This window comes from Acanthisitta chloris, unplaced genomic scaffold (genome assembly GCF_000695815.1).
Source record: "Acanthisitta chloris isolate BGI_N310 unplaced genomic scaffold, ASM69581v1 scaffold19740, whole genome shotgun sequence".
Lineage (NCBI taxonomy): Eukaryota > Metazoa > Chordata > Aves > Passeriformes > Acanthisittidae > Acanthisitta > Acanthisitta chloris.
The window spans coordinates 6,503-17,121 of NW_008651349.1; the positions used below are offsets into that span (position 1 = coordinate 6,503).

Here is a 10,619-nt window from a genome sequence, read left to right on the forward strand (position 1 = left end):
TCAGGGGTTAAACAAAGCTCTGCTGCTGTCCACTGTCCCACATGAAACTAGGGACTCCCTCCCAAAAATACACTGCTGGAGTCCTCGTGTGGTGGGGCTGAGGGATTACACCTACACAACATGTGGACAGTAATGTTGCACTTGCTGGCACAGCAGTGTGAAGACAATTTGTGTGGAATTTTTTATGGAACAGATGACATAGAAGTTCTTTGCAAGGCCTACAGTTCCGAGTATCCACCCTCTTCTGGACAGATGGATAAACTTCTGCACAACTAACTTAAAAAAGAGGACCTAAGCCTTAGAAGTTGGCTGGAAAATGACTCCTTCGCTACCTTAGGTGCATATTTTCCTCTTAGAAATTCTTTATGTATAGAGTATATTACCTTTTTTGCCCTCTAGGTCTGTGATTCCCAGTAAATAAGTGAGTGATGTGGAAGGGACACTGAAGGCAAATTTAAATAATCCAGTATCAACTCTTTGTCTTACGGAACTAATTATTTTCTCAAACCATACCTCACTGCATATCAATAAGGAGGAAAAAACATTAAAAACTATAAAATAAATCTAAAAATTGGTTAATGGCCTATCCAGGGAAGCTGTACACACAGATGATTAATTGGTTTGAGCTGTCATTATTATTTACTGTTCGTTATGAGTTTGAGTAGCCGCAGTGAACTGAATTCACTTGCTCTGAAATAAACCACATTGATCTCAAAATTGGCAGAAACCAAACCACATGCCAAGCCCAGAACTGTCACAGCAATATGCAGAGGCAACCTGTGACAAGCACAGTAACAGCTGAGCTTTGATTTTTGTGCTGAGCAAAGGTTTGAGCATCAAAAGTAACAGAAGTGCTCATATCTCTGGATACCAGCTTCAGAAACAAGATAAGCTTCAAAAGTCACTAACCAAAGGGAACCAGATGCCTAACAAATTTTGTTTTGGGGGATTTGTATTTTGTTTTGGAGGCTTTTTATTATTTAGAGTTAACTATAGCATTTTAAACTCAAAGCAAGTACAAATAACAACCCAACTATTTCACTAATTTCTACAAATCAGAATGGCACATGTAGTATAAGTTTAAACTATACCATGTAGACGTCAAATTCGTCCAAGCATCTGAAAGGAGATTCAGTAATGGACCACAGAGAAAGAACGAAACAAACCGTGGAGAAGGAACGTTCACCTCCTGATAAGGATTTCACATCATTAAGAGAAGCTTCCTCTCGAGGCTGAACCTTGAAATAAAGATATTAGAGCGATTTTTTAAACCTGGAGATGGAGACTTACTAACAGAATCATAATTTTAACAGCAAACACATTACACATGAACATAAGAGATCATCTGAGAGCAACTTTCTGCGCTTTGCTGCTGCTGCCATTCTGGAACGGGATGTCTCCTAACCATTTAATAACACATTTCTAGGATCACTGCAACTTCCTCTATCCCAGTAAAACACACTGAATGGATTGAATGGTTCTGTCAGTGTTTTCTTATTTAATTCTCTATTTTTAATAACCATTAAACAACGTTTAGTAAATGTCAACCAGTGTAGATACACTCCAGTAAAATCCAATGGTTACCAGCTACAACAGAAAAGAGGCAATTGATTTACAGCACAATTTTAAAGGAGGAATGGTTTCTTTACTGGAATACAGGAAACATTATGAAAAGCCCTTGGTTCCACTGATTATGATGACATCTTGTGGCACTTCTGTAAGATGAAAGTTAAGACATTTTCCTGCCTGTTAATTATACTACCTTTAACAAGTTAAGCAAGAAACTAAGAATTATTTTGCAGTGGGACCTTTTGAGAGGCAATTGTTGTTTTCTTTTTGTAATTTACCTTCCTTGACTACATATAGATCTCTTGTGTGAGAAACATGAGACATCAGCTATTACACAAAAAATATTCAGATAAAGCCAGGTAAGGACTTGATATTTTATGGACTGAGTTTGAGTTCTTCAGATACATGTGCTTTACCTATTTAATTAGGACTGTGTCAACATGTATTTATGTTGTCACTACACACTGTTCCCCCACAATTCCTAAAACTGAAGTCTCCCACTTTAGTAAACAAAAGTAAATAACCCTATGACTGAAACACTTTGGGATGTATATTAAAACACACACAGGAAAAAAAACCCCAATATTGAAGCTTTCAGACATCAGGTTTTTTAAATAATAACTAGAGCCATTATACAATCACAAATTCAAATAATGGTGAACTTCCTATCAATGAAACAGGAATGAGTTATTTTGAAAGTCTGACTAGGATGACTCACTAGTGAATTCTTATCCTTGGCATAAGACCACAATCCAAATTTATTCCATGTAATCTAGCAACCTGCCCATTTAAGATGACAATGGTTTTCATTCTTGCTTGTTTTCAAAAACATCCTACAATTTAGTGTACCACATTTTGGAGAGGAGAGAACAATTTATTTTATCCATTGCAATGCATGTTCGAGCACCTGATACTAAAAAAGTAACAATTCATTATGTTATGATAATTGAAGTAATTTAAAATAACTCACTGATATTGTAAGTGTCTCATTCTTGTGATCAAAAACAATTTTTCCAGAGCAACCTCGAGTACGTAGTAAGTTGTCAAAGCTGAGTTTGCACCGTAAAGAAAGGAACCTTAAATCAAACAAACATTAGGTCAGTAAGCAATGCATGAAAAAGTGACAACAGATTTTTATCAACAGTCCCACAACATGAAGTCCTGCTCCACTAATAACATTTTCCCAAAATCAATCATTTTCTCCAGCAGGTGATACTCAATACCAGACACACGGGAGAAAATCACTGACATCAAATAAGAAGGTAAGGAATCCAGATCTACAGCTCTGTACTTTCTGGAAGTTTTGTTTCAACGGACTGGAAGCTTTTTACACCATTCTTCCAGAACGTCAATAGAAAATTACCTGCTTCCCTATCAAGTACTAGGACTGCACAGTAAGGAATTTACATGAACTCAGCTAGATTCTGAGAATTAAAGTGTTGTGTATTAATTTCTCTGCCCACCTCCTCCCCCTCAGTTCTACCACATTCTAGCCTGACAGACAATACATGATAGTTCCTTCAAGAAAGAACCCTGGTTCATTAAAACATCTTAGGGTGGGATTCATACTCAAACTTGGGCACTAGGACCAAGATTCAATTTGACATATATGGGCACCATAAGGTAAGGATCAGATTCTGCAGGCAAAACTTGTCCACTACTATATCTCTATATTTCCACCTGCAAAGGCTGGGATTCTCCTGATCATCAGTATTTGTCAGGATCATACAGGCACCCCCTCCAAGTCCAGATCAAAAAGTTCAAAAAGCAGAGCCAACAAAGATATCCCTCCATTTCTCCTGAAGGGAATGGTAAATGTTCAAGTGCTGCATTGGAAAACAGACCATCAGTCCTTTTGAAGGGAGGTCACCACAAAACCTTCATGGATAGGTACAAAATACTACAGGAAAGAAGCAAGAGAGAAGGGGTGCACAGCTGGCATGGAGAAGAAAGCTATCAAATTACAGAATCTGAATAAAGATTTTTATTTTTTTTAGCACAGGGCACAGGATAAGTGTTTGGCCACAATGAGTTTATATGAGCTCAGCACCACGAATTATAAGCAATAAAAACAAGTAATAGACCAAATTATCTCAAATCTAGTATGTTGCTGATATTTTACTGCCCAAAACCAGCACTCAAACAGAACTGCCTTGGACAAAGTTAGCATGGTCGAGGCCTTTGGTGTGGAGCAAAACACAGCCTCCACTATCCCACTGTTCTTCCAGCTGTCAGGCCAGGCTGCCTCTAAACTGTCAGGCATGATAAGGTTGGAACTGGGAGTAAGTTTAGGTTAAAATGATGGTTGTGAACATCGCCTTGAAGATAGTGAATTCCCACTGGTCTGCTCTGTAATTTTTACCCTGGAATACAGACACATACTTACATGTTAGTTTATCTGAAACTTGAAGTAAAATTAACTCACCTTAAGAATTGACGATACACTTTGAACCTCTCTGTCATTATTTCTTCCAGCACTCTAATAAATTTCTTTAAATTCTTTACTTTATGGTTTGCATCCTCATATCTTTCCTTTGCATCATGAAATTGCCTGTTTTAATTAACAGAAAGTCTAGGATCAACATACATTCCATTAAAACTGAGCTATTGCTGTAAATGCTGAAAATCATTTTGATAATCAGAATATTCAAATGACAACTTTCTTGTGAGAATTTATGCTAAAACTGAAAGCATTTCATGAGTCAAATAAGACACTGCTCACAAATGAAAAGTGATCAAAAATTAAATCTTATTTCTATTTTTAATTCTTTTGAAAAGAAACTCTTGCACCAATGAGAATGAATGACTGGGTTCCCCAGGCTCAGGAATATCTGAGGGGAGTGATTCCTTGCAATACACTGCAGACAAAGCCTCAAGCAAATCGCCCCATTTGTGCATCAGCGATTCAAACCAGAAGTATGCTCAATACTCAGTGCATCACACAACAATGGTGAGTTGCATTTGTGTGATATTAACTGGGATACTTCTAAATACTAGGAGGATATCTGATTATTGGGAATGTCATATATATAGTACAGATTCTGCTTAAAATCACTTCAGGGCGTTGCAAGACTCCGTTCAGCACTGGTTGACTGAGCACCAGCACAGCCCATTTCCACACCTTCATATATAATTACAAAAAACACTCACAAATGCATAGTGAGTCAATAACAAAACTTCCTTCCCCTTTGTCTTCCATCTTACCTGAACTACTTTAGACAGTAAAGATGACTTACTGTATTATTTCTTCTCTGTTTCGACAGCGACCAGTTTCTGCGTTCATCCTCTCTCTCAAGCGATTCATTTCTGCATCAAGACTCTTAACAGTCCTGCTGACCTCGATGCGCTCCGAGTGGATTTTCCTAGCTTGTGCAATTGTTTCCTAAAGTAGTGTTTGAAACTCAAATTAATTGGTACATTTTTTAAAAGTCTGTTTAGTCTTCACAACAAATATTTAATGCTACAGAAAAGCAAGATATCCAAGCAGGAACAATGTTTTTGTATTTTTGTGTATTCATCACAGCAAACCCAGTTAACAATTTTACTAACAAGATTTATAGGTAGGTAGTGATTTCGGTGCCAAGAACTGTATCCACGTGAGAATTTTAACTTGTCCACAGTTATTTAGCGAATACACAGATAAATAAGGAACTAAATTCACTATATTTAAATAGGACAGTCTTCCAAAAGTCTTTGCAGCTGTGATTTCAGTTAGTTAATAAAGCTTGATTAGCTAAGTCTTCAAAAGATCAAGTAAGGGATCTGCACAAGGGAAAACCTAGCATCCAAGAAACCAAAACAGTATTATTCAATTTAAATTAAACCACAAGTTTTAAGGTTAAGTCATTTTAATGTTCTCATTGCAAAATACAGAAGAAATGGTTGCAGATGGATAACCCCTAACTTACTGTCAAGACAGAAATGGTGTCCTGTCAGACAAAATGAGACCTCAACTCACTTATACAAAATTCCTTTTGTCTGATTTAGACAATCGGCTTAAGATAGTGCTGGGAGAATACTCAGTATAGCTGACTATTAATATGGTTTGCATATTATATAAGTGAAATGATTTATTATTATTAAATATTAGAAGGATCATGACCACCTGACTTCAGCAAAGGAAAAAAAACCCATACACACCTCTAACTGCTTTTCTTTGGCAGCTGCTAACTCTTTGTGCCTTCTTATGCAAGCCAAGTGTTCTTTCTGCTCGTCCTCACAGTGCTGCAAACGGTGTCTGCTGTCTTCTAGTTCTGAGTCAGCCTGGTTTAATTCATCCTGTTTGGAACAAATCACAATGTGAGCTGTTTGGGGTAGATTCCTAAGAATCTCTCTAATGTTTACAGACTTATCACAGGGTGTTTTTAACACAGTCTGATTTATTTTGCTTTCAGTAAGACTACTCATTCTAGAGTCCAGCAGCTTTAACAGCAGCTTATCAGAAAGTCTGTACTTCATTCTGACAAGACCAGAATAAATACATGCAAATGATTTTAGGAATCATATCTTGAGGGGATGTTTTAATCTTTAAAAAAAACCCATCCTCTCTCCTAAACTCCGAAAACTACATTTATTCTTTACACAACATTCCATCCAGAACTATTGATGACTGTGACATCAGACTGAACTGCATTTTTGTGTGAAAATTCAGTGTCCTGCTATACCTATAAATGGTGTAGACTATAGCAATTTCTGTACAACATAAGCGTTGACAGAGCTGAAGTGATAGAGTTTACAATATGGTAAATGTGCTAGACTCTTATTTCCGTTTTCCATTTTCAAACCACTAGCTCTTCTTGCCAACATATTTATCTTAACTCTTGCTATTCCTCTGCCACTTTCAGGTGTCTTCTGTAGTCTCAAATAAGTAAAACTATGTACTGGTATATTCTGTGATCATGCAACTTCATAGAATAATAACCATTTCAATACAACTTCAAATGTCATTTTGAGAACTGCATAGTTATGAACACTCTTAGTCAGACCTTATAAGAAACAAACAAGTAAGCCAAAACAACATATGTGATGCACCAGAAGGGAAAATCAAGGAAACTATTTTTCCTCCCTCTTCAGCCCACAATTAAAAATACCTGAAAACGAATTCTCTTTATGCATAAAATACTGCAGCAACTACACTTCATCAACATCACCTTCAAAACACTGCCAAGCTTATTTCTTGATATGTTCTAGATAGAATGCTCCGTTTTCATTTTACAGGTAGACCTTAAATGTATCAGGAAGCAGCACGTTCTTTTCTCCTGCCTCATTTCTTCTTAATCTCATCCTCTTGCCATACAAATGGAACAAATTAAAAACACAACATGAAATTATTGGTACCTTAATTGGGGCAGCCACTTCTTCTACTTGATGAAGTTTTTCTTTCATTTCTTCTAATTTTTTTTCAGCTACCTGGAAAACACTTTTCAGTTCTTCTATTTTTCTGCTTTGTAGCTGCATATCTTTTTTTACAGATTCCATCTTACCCTTATTTTCTTGAACTTCATCTTCCTGTCAAAATGTATTAAAGTGAAGAAGAAGAATAAGAGGAGACATGCATTTGCAAATTACTGTCCCAGAGTTTTATTTTACTATCACTGTCAGGATACAATACTACATGAAGTACTCTATAACTCCAGTTAGGATAAAAGAAGCTCAATGTAATTGTTACTAAAGCCCAAAAGACAAGACTGACTGATTCTGTAGGAGACCACTAAATCAAATTGCAAAATACAAGTGGAATTTCATAATTATCTGACTGAAAATAAAGACAACTTCATTTGGTATTTGTGATGAAAAAGCTATAAAGAAAAGGTAACTTCCCTCTGGATCCATGCCAGAATATATACATCCAGTATACAAATAAATACAGGAAGTGTAAGCAGATTGTTGTTCCCTAGAAAATTACACCATTCCTAATGAATTATTATCATACATACTTTCTGATTCAAAAAGACAAATATCCAAAAGCTAAGAAAAATATGTAAATGAAACCTTTTATTGCTAACAGCCTTTTTCACCTTCAAACAACTGTGAAATCAAGGTAGCACTGAGTATGAAAATAAATACCAAATGAAAAACCAGCAATTAATCCATCGTAGTGGTCAGAAAGTTCGGAAAACAGAAAAACAAAAATCCAAGAGAGGAACAAGGAGAAGCAGATATCTAAATCTACCAGCTGCATAAGACCATTACCAAAAGTCAACTGTAAAAATGTTGATGTTGAACAAGCAGGTGTCCAATCATTTTTAAACAGCAAAATATACTCCATTTCCCCAAATAATATATTTTTTTTCAAAAACCAACAGAACTAGATTATCTGGAAAAGAGAAACTCTACAAAAGCTTACAGATCTGTACTGATGCCTTACTTCTTGAATAAATTTTGAAATGCTTACTTACATGCACGTGTGCATATGTACTAAAAGTCAGACTACTGAAAAAGGGTGAGTTTATGTCAACACCAGATGCAATTAAAGAAAAAGTCTGAGCAGCTTAGCCCTTTGTTGATCCCAGATAAAACAGTGGGAAAATTGGCATGGAAACAACTGCAGCCATTAACATATTAACAGCATGATTCTCAGAAGTTAAATCTTGGCCATCAATACATTAGCTAATAAGCTAACAGTAACAGTTCAAATTCATGGCCACTGACATACAAATCACAATAGATCATCAAATGTTTTTTTACATTCTTAAACTACTATGCATATGTTCTAAGAGCACCTGGATAAAAAAAAAGAACTTTGAAGGAACCATCATACTACCATGAACCCTCCCCTAGGGCAATACATGAATTAGAAACCTGTGCATGGTGAAGTTACAGCAAAGGAGGAGCCTGTGGGTTCAGGGCAGAGCAGCTGTGAAGTGGCATTGATTATGTTCCAGAGTGGTCTCCACCTATGCTTTGATGACACCACTTCTGACATCCAAACCTACAGTGCCACTTCTCCCTAACCAGAGTTTTACAGCATTGCAGGTTCAGAACGAGCAAAGAAAATGCATGGAACACTCCCTTACACACCACCTTGCCTTCCATAAACCTGCAGTGCTTTTGTTTAAAAAAGAGGCAGGAAAAGAACAAAAAAAAGGAAGAAGAACAAGGGTAAAGAAAAAGGGGGGAACAAAGAAGGGGAAAAAAAAATCACTCAAATAAAATCATTCAATTTACAAAAATGTTTACAATTATGGCAAGTGTCACATTCTTCACCATTCATCCACACTGTACACTAATTGAAAATCTACAGTGTTTGCTTTGTTTCCAAACACTACCAACATTAAAAGATTATTTCATATGCTGATTAGACATAATTTGATAATCTATTCTTACTAATATATGGATGTCCACTGACTGATGTTCTTCCATATTTTCAAGATCTGCTATTTCTGCATTTGTTGTTCTCATTTTTATCTAAAAAGAAAAAGAAATTAAGTACTTTTAAGCCTATATAGAGAGAAGCATTCACATTTGTTCATTTAAGTCATCACAGAAAACAAGATACTTGGGGTTTTTTTAATTTCATTAGTGACTACAAAAGACACAACTCTTCCCACTTTCCTATGGAATTAATTTTTACAAGATATAACTTGTTCTGAAAATCACATGTACTTCAAAGTTATTAAGTTGTTGTATTTCCATTCAATTTGACAATTGAATACAATATATTTTTTCTTCAAATACTTATCTTCAGCATTCCAGTCCACATGCCAGGCTTCCTGCTGCTTCTCATTTGTAATTTACTGAATATAACCTTATAGAGTATGTATCAGCTTACACTGCCTACCTGTAGCACCACTGGCTACTGCAAATATATATCCTATCTAGAAGTACCAGAAAACACAGAAAGGAGGCTAACAGTTGTAACATGGTTTATTAAGAAATCAGAAGTAAGAAAAATTAAAGCTGGAATACCCAGCATATCAAATGGGTAAAGAATATATATATGAAGTACATGAAGACAAAGAAGATTCTGGGAATGAAAAGGCAAGGCTCAACAGAAATAAAGAGGGGAGAAGCATTATACGATGCAAGTTTCTTTTCCGTGAAACAACTAACTATTAGTGTCAAAAAAAGCAGCAGAAATTTGTGAGATTTAGTACAGGGAGGAAGATACCAAACAGAAACATCACATGCTTGGATTGATGTGGCCTATATCATTTTGTCCTAAATTATGAGAGCACACTACAAAAGTAAAAATGTGAAAGCAAACAACAAAAGTAAGGATAAACGTTAAAAACTATCATCCATTCAAAATGCATTGCAGAAGTCAAAATGAAATATCACAAGAGTGATCAGTTGCTAAAAATTAATGCTGTACCTATTCTTACCTGTAGTTCTTTTTGGTGTCGTTCATGACCATAAAGATGATCTTCATTTTGTCTAATTTCTTTTTCAATGGAATACAGATGTTGCTGAGATGCTGTCAACTCTGCCTTTTTGTTTTCAATTTCTTTCTCCAAGTGACTTTATAAACAAAGTGATATTGAGATATTATGTATTACATGTATTATTTATTACATACACAGAAATACACAAATAAAAATTAGAAGTATGAAAAGACAAAGAGTCAACAGGCACTCCCTTAAAAGATAAATCTTAGGGTTGTAATGCATTAGATGGGTTTAATGCTCAATAAAGAAACTGCAATACTCCACAGTAGAACCCATAGTTCATAACCAGCTGCTTGATGGTCTGAATTCAATGTCAGTGAATGAACCAGTTGTGCAATTTGTACCATCTGTAACCTTTGTTACTGATTTTCACAAACAGGCCACATGCTTGTACCAAAGAGCAGTGTTACTTCTTAAAATACTGCATCTTGAGAGAAAACAATCTGACTAGGACAAAACACTTCCAGTCAAAGAGCAAAATACATCAACAGACATGTGAAAAAAAGTATGTTATAGTCTCATACTATTGTTTCCACAAAGGAGGTCAGGTCCACACATTTCCAAATTACTTCATAGAATCATAGAATTTTAGGGGTTGGAATGGACCTTAAAGATCATCTAGTCCCACCCCTCCCTGCCATGGGCAGGGACACCTTCCCCACT

General features: G+C 36.0%; 1 protein-coding gene across 1 annotated transcript in view; it reads right to left on the bottom strand.

The window, feature by feature from the left end:
• Positions 1-10,619, bottom strand: part of LOC103800577 (structural maintenance of chromosomes protein 6-like) — a gene marked incomplete at its 5' end in the record, with an annotated part of 27,663 nt that overhangs the window by 1,983 nt on the left and 15,061 nt on the right. The window contains 8 exon segments of the mRNA XM_009072961.1: positions 1,092-1,238; positions 2,540-2,645; positions 3,995-4,120; positions 4,806-4,951; positions 5,710-5,847; positions 6,907-7,077; positions 8,896-8,976; positions 9,894-10,029. Of these exon segments, the coding sequence (XP_009071209.1) occupies positions 1,092-1,238; positions 2,540-2,645; positions 3,995-4,120; positions 4,806-4,951; positions 5,710-5,847; positions 6,907-7,077; positions 8,896-8,976; positions 9,894-10,029 (1,051 nt within the window).